This window comes from Barbus barbus (genome assembly GCF_936440315.1).
Source record: "Barbus barbus genome assembly, chromosome: 38".
In the NCBI taxonomy this organism is placed as follows: domain Eukaryota; kingdom Metazoa; phylum Chordata; class Actinopteri; order Cypriniformes; family Cyprinidae; genus Barbus; species Barbus barbus.
Window position 1 is genome coordinate 27,845,410 of NC_136716.1, and position 17,517 is coordinate 27,862,926.

The 17,517-nt window shown below is 40.3% G+C and overlaps 1 protein-coding gene across 1 annotated transcript in view; it reads right to left on the reverse strand.

Annotated features, from left to right (window-relative positions):
- Positions 1–17,517, reverse strand: part of LOC306857586 (ryanodine receptor 2-like) — a 161,165-nt gene that overhangs the window by 40,229 nt on the left and 103,419 nt on the right. The window contains exons 57-77 of the mRNA XM_079397593.1: positions 17,313–17,436; positions 16,125–16,240; positions 15,980–16,044; positions 15,773–15,894; positions 15,434–15,483; positions 14,631–14,691; positions 14,200–14,438; positions 13,984–14,065; positions 13,207–13,337; positions 11,168–11,488; positions 10,238–10,478; positions 6,857–6,944; positions 6,268–6,360; positions 5,415–5,585; positions 5,278–5,337; positions 2,394–2,528; positions 1,616–1,728; positions 1,449–1,545; positions 543–649; positions 392–443; positions 255–305 (exon numbers count right to left, since the gene is read on the reverse strand). Coding sequence (XP_079253719.1) covers positions 255–305; positions 392–443; positions 543–649; positions 1,449–1,545; positions 1,616–1,728; positions 2,394–2,528; positions 5,278–5,337; positions 5,415–5,585; positions 6,268–6,360; positions 6,857–6,944; positions 10,238–10,478; positions 11,168–11,488; positions 13,207–13,337; positions 13,984–14,065; positions 14,200–14,438; positions 14,631–14,691; positions 15,434–15,483; positions 15,773–15,894; positions 15,980–16,044; positions 16,125–16,240; positions 17,313–17,436 — 2,519 coding nt within the window. The remainder of the gene's footprint in view (positions 1–254; positions 306–391; positions 444–542; positions 650–1,448; positions 1,546–1,615; positions 1,729–2,393; positions 2,529–5,277; positions 5,338–5,414; positions 5,586–6,267; positions 6,361–6,856; positions 6,945–10,237; positions 10,479–11,167; positions 11,489–13,206; positions 13,338–13,983; positions 14,066–14,199; positions 14,439–14,630; positions 14,692–15,433; positions 15,484–15,772; positions 15,895–15,979; positions 16,045–16,124; positions 16,241–17,312; positions 17,437–17,517) is intronic.

Below are 17,517 nucleotides of genomic sequence, written 5' to 3' on the forward strand. Positions count from 1 at the left end.
TCTACATTGTAGCCCTGCAGAAACCCATCCTAAGGTGGTTTGTAGGTCTTGGACTGGTCCCTCTAAAACCAGTGGAAACCAGACCGGTAGCAGGTTAAGACCAGCAGACCACTGTAAGAAGTGAACTCACATGTGAGCGTGAGATCAGGACGATTGTGCATGAACACTCCTTCATGTCTGAGATACTTGCTCTTCAAAGCTGCAAAGAAAATTCAACTCAAGGTGTATGAGTGTATCTTCGTCCAATCACCTACCTCAAAACTCTTAACCTCCTCTTCAACCTCCTCCTCTTCATCATGACAGCTCTGTGAGTGTTCATACAAACAGCACAGGATTAATCTGAGCATCTCACAGACGAGCTTATAATAAGGCTTGTTAAAACAAGTCTCACCTTGGCCATGATATCAGCGTAAGCCATGTAGAGATTGTCCTCCTCGAGTTTACTACAACAAACCAACAAACAACAGTAGTTTAGGGTCTCAATGAACAAAATCACTGTGATTTGGACTGATAATATTAACTGAAGGTTGAAGGAGACCCACCATTTCTCTGTCAGCGCGGTTCTGCTGAACAGTTGAATGAGCTGGTGTAATGGGTCGATGTGTTTGGTCATCTCATCATCCTCAGATGGCTCCTCTCCACCTGGTTTCTAAAACACCAAACAGCCCCAAACACGACTCTCAGATAAGCCAAATACACTCCAACACCACGAGCACCTCAGAGAAAACCAGACCAAATTCAGTCCAAACGACCACCACGAATACAGGAATCATCACTGTAGACTTATGATGTTCATCCAGCTCTTGAAAATAAAGCTTCCAAAAGAAGAACCATTTCTGGTTCCCCTGGGTTTGAGGAGTTATTTTTTGGTTTTGATCAGTTCTTAAGAAAAAAAAACTTTTTCCACTATAAAGAAGCTTTTGTGCAATGAAAAGATTGCATGGATGATTTTTAATAGTATATAGCACCTTCTGTAGCAGAAATTGACTTTGTTATTAGATCAATGACTCTGAAAAGGCTTCTGAATGAAATTTCGATTGAAAGGGATGAAGATCTTAAATAATCTCTTTAACAGAACATTTTAGCCATGTAATCTTTTGAATCTGACTACTTTCTCAATCAAGACTTTAAACATATGAACTACTTTTAGAACCTCAATTTGGACTGGATTCATTCTGCAAAAATCAGTGCATGTAAACATACAGACTGTTCCATCAAAACACGCATTTCATGCAGACCGAACATCGAAGAACCCAAGGATTCAGAATTTAGATTCTGCTTCAAGGTGTCTCCTCATTATTAACCATCTTTTGTTCAATAACAACAGTTTTTTTGTTCAATTATGCAGTGATATCATCTGGAAGTGCATATGAAATGACGTCCTATGGGAAACACAGGTTCTGAATGGATGTTGTGTGCAATCGATACAAGAGATGAAAAATACATACGGCCAAATCCTCAATCAGCTTATCCTCAAAATAATGCTCTTCTGCCTCGATCCAGGACTTCTCATAACCCTGGAGGAACAGGTTCACGGCTCTGTGCCTGAGAATCAGAGAATCAGAATCAGGAATCATTGAGATCATCAGAGATACAGGAGACAGGAGATCCTCACCTGGGCAGGTTGTAAAGCGGCGCCATCCTGAAACAGGCCACTACGGCTCTCTTCCTCTGTTTGGACAGCAGCTTGTGCCACACGGCCTTCTTACTGCGCTGAGGATGCTCCACCTGCTAGAACAAACACATCGTCTGTGACATACACTATACAGCAAATCTCAACTGCTCGATTGCTCATATCGCTGAAAAACTCTATTATCGTCCAGCACTAATCTGCTAAATGCAACTATAAGGCATGAAGATAATAAGATTAACATCATGATTTTCTGTAAAGCTGCTTTGAAACTTTGTGAAAAGTGCTATATAAATAAATTCAACTTGATCTGAGAGGCAAATGAGCGATTCCAAGTTTTTCCTGATCTTTTGAAGAGTTTGAATCAGTCAGTGATATTTTGACATGCAGTAATCTTCAAATAGCAGGACCACTCTGTAAGAAATGATTTTGTTTTATTGTTGTAAATAAAAACGATTGTCTTTCTACTTCAAAATGTCATGTTTAATTCAATGTGTTACTTTGTAATATAAAACTGTTTTAACGTAATCTTTTTTCAGTGCATGAGGTCATTAACATATGCCCCGCCTACATTTACAGATCAACATCTTTTCAGTGTTCAGAAACTGGCCTGATGATGACACCTGTAGGCAGAGGTCAGCCAATCATATGAGAGCTCATTTGCATATGAAAGTCTAGAATACTGTACAATATGAGCCGTTTAAAGCTGAATCAGCTGTGTGGAGATGTTAAAGTCACAGTGCTTTAATAGAATAACACTGACCTGATCGAGGTGGAAGAGCACATGTGCGATGTTCAGAACTCTGTCGACGGTCTTCTCGGGGTCAGATGTGTCCTCGCTGCGGTTGGGCATGTCTTTATACAGCGCCATCTGCCAGCGGATCGCAGGATCCTCCAGCTGCACACACACACACACACACACACTGATGAAGCTGCAGTGCAGGACACTGAATAACATGCACAGCATTAGCAGTGGAGCATGCGTGCTTTAATCACAAATGTAAGGTTTCAGATTGAATCAGCTGACAGCAGCTCATGCAGACGCTGCAGGTTCATAATCGCTGTGCTGTTTCCTTGGTTACCGCTGTAAACAAAGCAGCACTGCGGTTATGAACACAACAAATACATTATACAGAGGAAAAATGAAAAGAAAATATTTTTTTTTTCAAAATTTTCTAAGTTCCCCTCAGAGATACATTCATATAAACTCACACCCATTCATTTAACTCTTTCCCTACCAAACATGGAATTTCCCGGGTTTCTGTGTTCTCACTGTTATACGCTAGGGAGCGCTATTAAGCATCTCCTGAATGAGTCTAGAAAGTGTCGATCAAAATCACAGACCAGGAAGACGCAGAAACCAGCGAGCTCATATGTAGCATATGCATATGAAAAATAATGCGATCATCAACACTAACAGCATATAAATGAAAACTGCCTAATGTTACAGAGAGAAAAGTCAATCCAGAAAGTGTTAAAGGCCTGTGAAGCTTTGGGATACTGATGGAAGCCATCTACTGCAGCTCTGCTTTGATAATATTACTGAATATGATCCAGATGTAGTATTTGATAAAAATGTGATTTTCTCAGATTTTGCTCAAAATGTTGCTTTTTTATGAAATCTACCTACATTCAAGTGTTGATAAAAAAAGCTAGAATAAAGCAGATTTTTTTGTTTGAAAGTAGGGTCTGATCTTTATTTTGATGCATTGCATGTTCAGATATTCATACAACAAAATATTCTGGAGGCCATGATGATATTTTAGTGAAAATCACGCTGACAGTCACTGGCAACTTTTTTTCAGAAACGCTGGCGGGGAAAGAGTTAACATCTCAACCGATGTGCATCGTTACATCCCTACTGTTCATACTCACCCGCCGTATCAACTAGCTGCTGCTTAACTGCATGAAGCTAAACTCAAGTCAAACTTTGGCTTAAACTGATGTCTCCTCAAACAACCAATGCTTATTTAGCATCAATTAGCATCTTTGAGCTGCTTTGTGCTGTTCAGTGTGAACGAATCTTCACTGATGATCATGTAGATCTGATCTACGGCTTCTCTCACTCTTACCAGTTTATTGCATGCAAACGTGTTTCTGCTGCTGATGTGCGGCTCGATCTGCTTGAGATGAGCTTTCACATGTTTAGAGGAGAAGTCCACAGACGAGGCCTTCTTAAGGAGGGACAGGTTTGTCCGAGCGGGACGCTGGGTGAGGTCCAGGGTGGCGGAGCGTTTGTGCATCAGCGCACGTTTGAGAGACGGGATTTCTGGACCCGCGGCTTTAGTCTGACGACTCTTCATCCACTTTAAGATGATGATGAGTCTCTTGACCAGCTTTCTGAAGTGTAACGCACGGTACTGACGCATGCAGACATGCAGACGGACACATGAGGGATGAGACGGAGATGAAGTTACACACACATGCAACAGCTCAAGGGTCAATGACATGTACAGGACTGCAATAGGACAAATCGTGTTGTGAATTTGTGTTAATTCTGGTTATGTTTGTATATTAAATATATTTATATATAATATAAATTATATGAATATAAATATATACATGTAAATATTTTCAAAATATATACTATATGTGTGTGTATTTTTATATACATAATAAATAAACACAGTACACACACATATATTATGTAAACAAAAACTTTTCTTTTGGATGCGATTAATCGTTTGACAGCACTAATATAATTTCAATAATATGTATTTAAACAGATAATTTATTAGCAATTGCAATTGGGGTGGTGATGGCGCAGTGGATAAGACACATGCCTTTGGTGTGAGAGACCCGGGTTTGAATCCACTGTGAGACACCAATGTGTCCCTGAGCAAGACACTTAACCCCTAGTTGCTCCAGAGGCGTGCGACCTCTGACATATATAGCAATTGTAAGTCGCTTTGGATAAAAGCGTCAGATAAATGAATAAATGTAAATGCATTCATTTCAGATTTTTATTATATGTGCATAATTGCCAAAAATTTGACAATGCAATTTTTTTCAATCATAAACATTCCAGTAAAGTCAAGTCACCTTTATTTATACAATACAGATTGTGCCAAAGCAGTTTTACAGTGTTAAACAGGAAATTAATGTTTCAATGATGCAAACAAAATCCAATTCTGCTGTAAAGCAGCTCTAGAAAGAGGACCATAATAAAGTCAATTATACATTATATATATCATTTATATAATAATATCATTATAATTTTTTTCAGATCACTTAAAAAAATAATTGCCTTAATTGCCAATAAAATATGGCAGTGCAATTAATGCCATTTTTTAGTATTGAATATTTTATATTGTTTTTTTTAGTATATGCTTTTTTATAAAGTAATTATTAAATTTAATAATGTGTAAATATTTAAATAATATGCATTGAAATAAATTCCTTAGAAATTATACTTTTTGTTTTTGTAATGCACTTTTTGGAAAAGGTGCTTAATTACCAATAAAATAATTTGGAAATGCAATCAATGTTTTTTTTTAATTGACAGATCTGGACACAAAATGAGCATCACATCATTGACCCTTCAGTTGTTTCTGATCACTGTTGCTGTTGTGTGTCTCTGCAGTGATCAGAAATGCAAACATGATGGGAGATTTGTGATGAAGAGCAGATGAAGATGACGAGCTCACCTTTCCCTGCAGGTGGAGGTTGTTCCGTATGGTCTCTCGCACCTCGTCCTCAGTGTCTTTCTGCAGAACAAGTTCAGCTTCATCACTAACGGCTCTCAGTGACATGACTAAAGCAGAAGCGTGTGTTGATGCGGTACCTGCGTGAAGCGGCTCTTGGCGAGTCCGATGAGCTCCTGGTCTCCCGGCGCGCAGATGTTCAGTCCCACAGGAAGCAAGCGCTTGAGAGCGGCAACGATCAGCGACGTCTGGAGGGAATATCGGTCACCGCGCTTCTTCATCTTCTTCCTCTCCTGATCCGACACGGCTCCCTTTTTGCACATGGAACCATCATATTGGCAAAATATCCTTTAATCTTCCTTACATTTCCATGAATACACCATAAGCATTCAGTAATATGATACAAATCAAAATACCATTTGTGACCCTGCAGCACAAAAGCAGTCATGAGTAACACAGGTATATTTGTAGCAATAGACAACAATACATTGTATGGATCAAAATTATAAATTTCTCTTTTATGACAAAAATCATTAGGATATTAAGATCATGTTCCATGAAGATATTTAGTAAATTTCCTACCGTAAATATATCAAAACTTCATTTTTGATTAGTAATATGCATTGCTAAGAACTTCATTTGAACAACTTTAAAGGAGATTTTCTCAATATTTAGATTTTTTTGCTCCCTCAAGATTCCAGATTTTCTAATAGTTGTATCTCAGCCAAATATTGTCCTATCATAACAAACCATACATCAATGGAGAGATTATTTATGTAAACGTTTCAGCTTTCAGATGACGTATATAAATCACAATTTTGAAAAATTGACCCTTATGATTGTGATATAATATCACAATGTACAGCAGTTGATATAAGATCAGCTGTGTCATTAATTAGTATCTAACAAGGTCATATAACGTCAGATGTTTGCTCAGTATGAAAACGGAAAGTGTGCGAGTTCAAAGTGTGTGTGTGTGTGTGTGTGTCGTACCTTGGACATCTTGGATTTTGTATCAGTTATGAGGAAGGACATGTTGTTGATTTCATTCTGAACCACAAAGTTTTGTTCTTCTCTTTTAAAGTTCTGTTAGGGAACAAATATAAAATATATCTCTGAACACCTCAATCTGACAGAGTGACAGAGCCAGAGTGAGTAACTTCACTCATATACAGATATTGATCTGCTTTAAAATAGGATGATATATCTGATCACTTACATTACACATTCAAAATGTCTGAATGTCATTCATTAGATACAAAAATATCAAATCAAGTGTCTTTTATTGTGAATAAAGATGCACAAACACACTTTACAATCAGAAAATTTGACAGACAGGTGTTTATATTTGTGAAATGCAGAATCAACAGATGTAGTTTTGAAGATTATTGTGTGTTTGTGGTTAGTGAGTGAATGATGTTGAGAGTTTGTGTGATTCTGTTTGAATTTGAGCAGAACTGACTGCATACATCCACTAAAAATCACCAAACACTAGCTGATTCAGACACAATGAGAGACATCAAGATGAAAAGTGATGCTAGTGAAGAGAAAAGATGGGCTGCTGTATGCGTGTTTGGCTCACGTGTGATTTGGCCCAGAATATAAAGACTTCAGCCACCATACGGAATAACTCCTCCGCCTCAGTGTTTGGTTCCTTCAGCCACTTCGCTCTGAAAGACAAACAGCTTTGACTAGGGATGTTACGATATTTTCAGTATCGCGATAGCAAAACTGACTCAATATTATCGTGGTCACATGACGATATGAAACGACAGGTCTTCCAGGGCAAAAAAACTGTAGTTTTTTAAATATATTTGTTTTGGGCCATTATGCTTTAGCACACAGTATCTGTCAAACGAACTAAAACCGAAAGCACAATATGCTTAATCTCTTCATCAAGTTTTCGCTGCATGTTTCAAAGCGAAGCGGCACTTCGTTCAGACGATCAGCTTGTGATCCAGTGTTTTCTGCGTCTCAGAATGGCTCTGTTCACAGAACAGAGCCATTCTTCAGAGAAGCCGGCCGCAGCTGTTTTCACTCTAGTTTCTTAGACTGTATTTATTTGATGTCAGAGCGCTGACGCAAGCGTTCAGCCTCCTCATGTGAAGACCAACGAGTGCCGTTACTGTAACAGCTCCTATACGACTCCAGATTGTGGTAATCTATCGTCCGCCGGGCCAAATTCTACCAACCTTCCTAGATGAGCTGGACAGACTGCTGTCCTCTTTCATGGAGGATGGCACTCCACTCTTAAGTCTTCGGCGATTTCAACATTCACCTAGACAGGCCTTATGCTACAGACTTCCAGTCACTCCTAGCTTCATTTGATCTCAAACGCCTCACCACTACTAGCACGCATAAATCAGGCAACCAACTCGACTTAATTTACACACGCAATTGTACTACAGATACATTCTGGTACAACCACTACATATCTCTGACCATTTCTTCATTACATTTCCTTTACATTTTGCTACCCAGGTGCCACCATCTCCCTTGCTGGTTACTTTCAGACACAACCTACGCTCCCTTTCCCCCTCCCTTCTTTCCTCTGTAGTATCCTCCTCTCTTCCCTCGCCTACCCATTTCTCTTCTCTGGATGTAAATGCAGCCACTGACACTTTATGCTCTACCTTAACCTCTTGTCTAGACGACATCTGTCCTCTCTCCTCTAGGCCAGCACGGGCTGCCCCTTCTGACCCCTGGTTATCCGATGTTCTTCGTGAGAATCGGACCAAACTCAGAGCGGCAGAGAGAAAATGGCACAAATCAGACGACCCGTCGGACCTGAGTAGGTATCAGTCTTTGCTTTCATCTTTCTCTACTGAAGTCCACACTGCCAAATCCTCACATTTCCACAACAAGATCACCAGCGCTCCAGACATGCGTAATCTCTTCAGAACATTTGATTCTCTCCTCTGTCCCCCTCCTCCACCTCCCACCACTTTGATAACCGCTGACGACTTTGCCTCTTTTTTCACAGACAAAACTAGAACAATCAGTAACCAGTTCTCAACTCCGCAGGACCTCCGATCAACCACATCCACCGCTCCAGCTCCCATCTTCTCCTTCTGTCCCCTCACCGAGGCAGAAGTATCCAAACTTCTCCTCTCCAGCCATCCTACAACATGTTCTCTCGACCCGATCCCCTCACACCTTCTCCAAACAATCTCTCCCACACTCTTACCGGCACTCACACACATTATCAACACATCTCTCCTCACAGGCATCTTCCCCACAGCATTCAAGCAGGCTCAGGTAACCCCACTGATCAAAAAACCTACATTAAACACTTCTCTTTTAGAAAACTACAGACCTGTCTCTCTCCTTCCATTCATAGGGAAAACACTCGAACGAGTTGTCTTCAACCAGCTCTCGCAGTTTCTTTCACAGTACAACAAACTGGATGCTAAACAGTCAGGTTTCAGGAGTGGCCATTCAACAGAGACTGCGCTACTCTCAGTCACTGAAGCCCTGCGAATGGCAAAGGCAGAGTCCAAATTATCAGTCCTCATTCTGCTGGATCTTTCTGCTGCTTTTGACACTGTCAATCATCAGATTCTCCTGTCAACACTCTCATCACTGGGCATCACTGGGATTCCACTTCACTGGTTTGAATCCTATCTCACCGGTAGATCCTTCAGGGTGGCCTGGGGAGGGGAGGTATCCAAACCACATCAACTGGTCACTGGAGTTTCTCAGGGATCGGTTCTTGGACCCCTCCTCTTCTCCACATACACTACATCACTGGGTCCCATCATACATGCACATGGCTTCTCCTGTCACTGCTACGCTGATGACACACAGCTCTATCTCTCTTTTCAACAAGATGACCCAACGTTAGCTGCACGGATCTCAGGCTGCCTGGAGGACATCTCGGCATGGATGAAAGAACATCACTTACAGCTCAACCTGGCAAAGACGGAGCTTCTTGTCTTCCCTGCCACTCCGACTCTACGGCATGACTTCACGATTCAGTTCGGCTCATCAATGATTACACCATCAACTTCGGTCAGAAATCTTGGTGTAATCTTTGATGACCAGCTGACCTTCAAAGAGCACACTGCAAAGACTGCTCGATCCTGCAGGTTTGCACTACACAACATCAGAAAGATCAGGCCCTTTCTGACAAAGTATGCTGCACAACTTCTTGTCCAGGCCCTTGTTGTTTCTAGACTGGACTGCTGCAATGCTCTTCTGGCTGGTCTACCATCAAACACAATCAAACCTCTACAAATGATTCAGAATGCAGCGGCACGACTGATCTTCAACGAGCCCAAAAGAGCGCATGTTACACCTCTCTTCATCTCCTTGCACTGGCTACCAGTGGCAGCTCGCATCAAGTTCAAGACACTGATGCTTGCGTACAGATCTACCACAGGCTCAACACCCTCCTACTTCCACTCACTATTACGAACCTACATCCCCTCCAGAAGTCTGAGATCTGCTAGTGAGCGACGCCTTGTGGTACCATCACAGAGAGGCTCAAAATCACTCTCCAGAACATTCACCATTCCTGGCTGGTGGAATAATCTTCCCACCCCTATCCGGAACGCCGGATCCCTGGCAACCTTCAAGCAACAACTGAAAACTCATCTCTTTCGGCAGTAATTGACTTCATCCTAAACTAAAAAACGAACAAAAAAACTCACTCTTTCCCTCTATCTCTCTCTCCTTCCCTTACTAGCTTGTACTTATTTGAACAATGACTGAGACTTGGTGTTACGAGCACTTCCTCTGTCTGATTGCCTCTTCAAGATTAATCACTTTTTGTATTCCCCAATTGTAAGTCGCTTTGGATAAAAGCGTCTGCCAAATGACTAAATGTAAATGTAAATCGTCTTTTTTTTCTCCCTTTTTAAATATCGCAATAAATATCGTATCGTGGACTTCACATCGCAATAGTACCGTATGGTGAGATGTTGATACCGCTCCATCCTTAGCACTGACTGGTCTCTCGTACCTGTTGTAGTCGACGAAGCGTATGAGCAGCGGGTAGAAGGCGTACAGGTCTCGCACCAGGATGGTGAACTCGTCCAGAATGAGGAGCTCAGATTCAGACATTTCTCCTCGGCCCTCTGCCTTCATGTGCTCCTCATCCTGCAGCACTGTCGCCGCCTTCTTCTTCAGCTTCTCCATCAGCGGCAGGAAGTGAGTCTTCAGCAGCTGAGACTTGGCTTTACCGATGATGGGCTGAGAAAACACTGAGACGCAGAGAGATACCATTCAATAGATTCACAAACCTGCCAAGAACCGTCAAATACTATGAGGGATCTTCACAAAATATCATGTATAAAGACACATTTAGCCCTTATGAAGATCTGAGATGACCGAACACCTGAGAAGAGATGATGCCAACCCCACAGAAGACCTCAGTGATGCTAACCCTGGAACAACATACAAATCTACCAAATGTTGCTATAAGTTTATTAGCTACATACAGTGGTGTGAAAAAGTGTTGGCCCCCTTCCTGATTTAAATTTTTTTTGTGTGCATGTTTGTCACACTTTAATGTTTCAGATCATCAAACAAATTTAAATATTAATCAAAGATAACACAAGTAACACAAGATAACAAGATAACACAAACGAGAAGCGAGCGGAGAAAAGGTACAAATAAAGATAATTTGAGATGTTTAATTACTATTTGGATCACTGGGATCACTAGACGAGGGTTTAATGAACTCATTTTTGTGAAAATCTCAAATTCGACTAAAATGGACATTTTTCACTTTTTTTGCATGTAGCTCAAAATTAGCCCGAGCACACTCACACTCACTCTGCCAGCACGGGTCACATATACAGTGCGACACTTGAAAACTCAAATTGTTTATTCCAGCATCTCGTCATAATGAATCAGCGGATGTAGTTCAGGTAAAGGTTTGCTGGTGTACCTGCGAGTCTCTTCATCCAGGCCCCCTCGTCGATGCCCAGGTTGTTGTAGATGATCTTGAGGATGTTCCCCAGCAGCGTGTTCATGTGTTCGGAGGTCAGCGAGGTGCAGCAGCGCTCGGCGTGCTCTGGGTTGCTCTCGGGTCCGTGCTCCCACCAGTGAGACATGTAGCTGCACAGCATGGGCAGCAGCACCTCCATCACGTGAGGCATCTGTGTGTAACGCATGCCCGACTCGGCCAGCTCCATGACCTCCTCCAGCGCTCGCTCCAGAGACGGCACCAGAGCACACACCTCCTCCACCTGAGCCGGGAGACCCAGTGCTGCACACAAACACGTCTGCATTATCAACACCAATCACATAAACAACTATAACAGTAAACCACAACTAGTGTTCATTTCGTTAATGAACATTACACAGGCTTCCCACTCTAAGCCAAATGTCAAATTCCCAATTAGATTTTGATAAACGGAAACTAGGGCTGGACTTTATAAAGGGCTGAAATGTTTATCAAGATATATTTCTTAATTTTGGTCAATACGATATAATTCCGATATCGATATGAACAATATTTAAAAAATCCTCAGAGAAACTGCCAAGAACACTCACAACAGATGTCTGTACCTACAAACTTCTGATAAATGAATTTGTCAAATATATAAAACCTCCTCCTATAAAACTATATAATATTTTAGAAATAATGAGGTCAATAAACAATGACTATGACTATATCAACATGCAATTTCGTTGACGATAAATGATGAGACTAAAATGTATCATCCAGTGTACTGCTTTATTATAGGTTAATTATTATAGAAATTAATATCAAATACTTATGCACTCTCTCTGTCTACATTATGAAAACTGGTAAAACAAACAAAAAATATTACCTATAACAGTGAAATTCCTAATAGTAATTCCAAAAATCTTTTTATTTTTGTCAAAAAAAAGGAGACAAAATATTATTGCAGACTGCTCTACTCGCCTCTACTACGCAAGCTTTCATGAGTGCGGTTGCCAGATATCAAGAGTTCAAATCCCAGAGCTTAACTGTTACAAGGATACATTTTCTGCCCGGTGTTTTGCTTATTTTTTGCAATCTGGCAACCATGATCTGAAAACAACAACAAACATGCTGGAGTTTAGCGATCTGTTCTGTCATGAGATCTGGACTGTATTGTTTGCGACTGTGGTTTAATAATAAATAAATGCACTTACTCAATCGCTGTTGTTTTAATAGAGAAACATAGGCTATTGCAATTTGGAATTACTATTAGGAATTTCACTGTTATAGGTAATATTTTTGGTTTGTTTTACCAGTTTTCATAATGTAGACAGAGAGAGTGCAAGTATTTGATATTAATTTCTATAATAATTAGCCTATAATAAAGCAGTACACTGGATGAGGTAAAATAAACCTTGTGTACCGCATGTGTCGACGTTCTATTGATTTGTGCTTACTGGTGAAAGTGCAATGCCTGAAAAGCAAAAGTAAATTTCTCAAATGACAACAATAATTATAATTTTAGTAAAAATAATTATTATCAATTTAACCATTATACAGCATGATGAAAATGTGACGAAGATTTCATTGACTCAAACCTGACTAAAATGCTCAGACAAGCTACTACTAAATATATTGTAGAAGCTTAATTTCCTGTAAAGCTGCTTTGCAACGATTTGTATCGTGAAAAGCACTATACAAATAAACTTGAATTGAATTTAATTTAATTTTGTCGACTAAAACTAATAATAATAATAAAAATGTACATTTGAGTAGGAATAAATTAAAAATGGGTGCCAAAATTAACACTAACCACAACAAAAATATATGTAAATATAACACTCTTTCACATGTAACTTCACATATTTAATTTCATCACAAACATAAGAAATCATTTTCAAATTTCAAGCAAAATGACTTCAACCAACCCCCTGAACTGATCTGAATGATGACAGTATTGTTTTAAGCTGAGCTGCTTTGTAGCTGAAATACAGATAAAAGTAACGGAGTGATTTTTTCAGGTGTGTGTGACATACCTGCTCGCTCTCGGGAGCTTTTGCAGTTGTATATGGAGAAAGTGTTGTGTCTGTTCAGACTGGGCTCCAGGAAGGCCACAGGAAACGCACCAGAAAACGCAGCCAGACACTCACCGAGAGCCGGACGCTGCCTGAACACAACACACAACGGTCAACTACAGTCGCTCACACACACACACACACACACATGCACACACGCACACACACACGCACGCACGCACACACACACATGCACACACACATGCACACACGCACACACACACGCACGCACGCACACACACACATGCACACACACATGCACACACACACACACACACACACACACGCACGCACACACACACATGCACACACACACACACACACGCACGCACACACACACACATGCACACACACACACACACACGCACACACACACGCACGCACACACGCACGCACACACACACGCACACACACATGCTCCTCAGCACATGTATTAAACAACTAAAGTCTGAATAAATCTGTGAATCACTTTGCTAAGGATGATTTGCTTTAATAAGAATAAATCGCTTTGTTCAGGATGAATCAATTTGTTTAAAATGCATCACCTCATTTAGGATGACTTAATTTAAGATGAATTGTTTTGTTTAGGATTAATCTTTTTGCTTAAGATGAATTGCTTTGTTTAAGTTGAATCACTTTTCTTAAGATGAATCACTCAGCTGTATTCCTCACTTTTAAATTGCTTTGGATAAAAGTCTGCTAAATGAATAAACGCAAATCAATTAGACAGTTTATTACCTCTCAACATAAATACTTTTACTGGTTCCAAGTGAGTACAAACTGTTCAGAATCTGATAGCAGGACACCTGGACATCATCCACTGCAACGACACAGAGAACATGAGATCTGAGACACGCTGCTGTTCACAGTGATATGAGCTTTATAACGGCTGATATTAATATCTAGAGAGGAAGTGTCTGATACGATGCAGATATATTTAGGAAGGCGACTCACGTATGAGATCCTCTCCGAACAGGTTCTGTCCGATGTGTTCAAACAGCGATGAGAGGACGGGCAGCAGACCAATGGTTGTGAAGTTTATGATCTGTGTGACTCCTTTGGGCTGCGTGCGCGCGTGTGTGAACTGACCCTGTCGCAGGTTCTCCATCGTCTTCTCCAGATCTTCTGCTGCATTGTCGAAAAACGCCCTCAGAGCTGCTTTGACAGAGTCCTGGCCGGTTTTCATCACGGTCCTGGAAGCAAAATGCAAAAAAACTAAATATATCGTTTTTGAGCCACATACACTGCCAGAGAGATCAACTGAGATCAGTTTCATCAAATATATCTCAATCAACATGTGTGTCCTTCATATATTTATGTAATCTACATATAATCTAGTAACTGTTAATCTACCATACCATGACCTAGGGGTGTGTCTGACTAACCTGGCGTCCAGCGTCTGTCCCAGGATGTGCAGGCAGTTCACGATCGACGTGGCATCATTCCCTGAGAAACACGACGACACGCATTACTGATCTCAGACACACGGACTATCCAATCAGGCTTCAGTGGTTTTCACACTCTCTAGTCTCACTAACAGCATCTGACTTCAACCCAGAGTTTGCAAACACCTTAAATCCACACGCATGAGAAGCGTCTTATCACACTAACCTGCAGCACAGAAGCAGTCATCAGTAATACAGGTATATTTGGAGCAATAGCCAACAATACATTGTATGGATCAAAATTATACATTTCTCTTTTATGACAAAAATCATTAGGATATTAAGATCATGTTCCATGAAGATATTTAGTAAATTTCCTACCGTAAATATATCAAAACTTCATTTTTGATTAGTAATATGCATTGCTAAGAACTTCATTTGAACAACTTTAAAGGAGATTTTCTCAATATTTAGATTTTTTTGCTCCCTCAGATTCCAGATTTTAAAATAGTTGTATCTCAGACAAATATTGTCCGATCATAACAAACCATACATCAATGGAAAGATTAATTATTTATGTATAAATTTTGCAAAATTGACCCTCGTGACTGGTTTTGTGCTCCAGGGTCACAAATGATCAAACAGATCGCTGCCTTCAGCTCCAGCAGATTTTAAGCTTATTTGATCTAATCTAAGATGGTTTGAGCTCAGATAAACAGCTTCAAGAAACTGATGTCTCAATAACACCTCCGGACTCACAAACCACCGCAAACACGCTTCAAACATGATAGACAGCACCTTACCAAACAGTGAGATCCGGTGCCGCACCAGCACGGCCAGTTTACAGAACAAGCTGAGAGTCACAGGAGAGAGAAAACATCAAGACAACAGCGGATTTCAAACCAAAGGAGAATAAATCACAGCACAAGTGTGTTTAGAAACAGAAGGGAACCTGCACGAGAGAATCTAAAGTATTCTGCATAAAATACAGCTCAGTTCTTGCATTCCTGTATTTTGTTTTTACAAACTGAGCAGCAAATTAAACGACTTTTATATTTTTTGCAGGCTGATGCTGCATGTCTTTAGTCGTTCTGAACGCAGAATCTTTCTTTAAGTTGCAGCAGACATGAGACACACATCACCTGGTCACCATCTCCTTCTCTTTATTGGAGGCGTGGCCGCCGCTGCTGATTGGTCGAACGGCGGTGGACAGGAAGTAGAGCCGATGGTTTTTGAAGTACTGGTCCACCAGCGGCAGCACAACCTGGAAATGAGTGCAATAATAATGCTATCAGTGTCTGTATTTAACAACTGACTGACATGAAGTGAATCTGTCAGATGAATCAGACCTTCCCGAAGAACTTGACCTGCTGCTCGTGGGGGATTTTCTCTCCTTTCGGTCGAATTCCAGCATCTGAAATAAAGACAAGAAGCTGATGACGATGATGATCAGTACTTCTGAGATGGATACAGGCACTAAAGCGAGCGTCTCACCGTACTCCAGCATATGTGCGTGAGCTTCATCCACATACGTGATCAGCTGCTGCAGAAACGTGTAGGCGAAGCGTTTCTCTATGGACGGAGCGTCCAGATCCTGTTCTTTCATAGCCCTGCTCACATCACAAACACACACGTCACATCAGTCTGTGCTGATTCTGAGGGAAAACCAAATTAGCCAAAGTGTTTCATAAACACTGGACAGGAGACCCACAGAGCTGAATGAATGTGTGGAGCTCATAGAAAGGGTTTGTTTGTGCTCCAGAGCAGATTAAAAGTCAACCCACAACAGTTGAGTGCAGGGAAAAAAAAAAGTTTTCATGCTCAATATTTAATTAATTAATTAAACAAATTTTGGGGGGGATAATTACACTACTGTTTGGAAATTTACATTGATACTTTTATTAATCAAAGATGCATTAAATTTATAAAAAAGCGACCGTAAAGACATTTATAATATTTCAAATAAATGCTGTTCTTTTGAACTTTCTATTCATCTGTGAATCCTGAAAAATTAAATGTATCACAGTTTCCATAAAAATATTGTGCAGCACAACTGTTTTCAACATTGATAATAATCAGAAATGTTTGTTGAGCAGTAAATCAGTATATTATTATGATTTCTGAAGATCATGTGACACTGAAGACTGGAGTAATGATGCTGAAAATACAGCTGCAGATCACAGAAATAAAATACAGTTTAATAGATATTCACATAGAAAACAGCTGTTTTAAATTGTAATAATATTTCATAATTTTTACAGTAGTTTTGATCAAATAAATGCAGCCTTGGTGAGCAGAAGAGACTCTTTCAAAAACATTAAAGGGATAGTTCACCCAAAAATTAAAGTTCTGTCATTAATTAAACTCATCCTCATGTTGTTCCAAACCCGTTCGTTCATCTTCAAAACACAAATTTAGATATTTTTGGGTCAGAGAGCTCTCGGATTTCATAAAAATATCTTAATTTGTGTTCTGAAGATTTGGGGTTTGGAACAACATGAGGGTGAGTAAATAATGACAGACTATCCCTTTAAAAAACTTACGGACCCTAAACTTTTGATGTTTTGTGAAATAATTCTTTGAATATTTATTCATGAATAATTATAAGTAAGATGTAAACCATGTCTACAGATAAATGTGAGAGCAACACACACACACACACACACACACACACAGGATCACCTTGAGACGCTGTATCCGTTGATCTGAAAGAACTTGAGGATGTCTTGTGCTTTCTCTCGGTCTTTGGATTTCTCTTTGGCAGTTAAAGTGTCGTAAGGAACCAGCAATGGATGACTTCCTCCTCCTGACACACACACACACACACACACACACACACATGCGTTAGAAAGCAGCGCCAGACACACACTAATATGCAGCCCTGCAG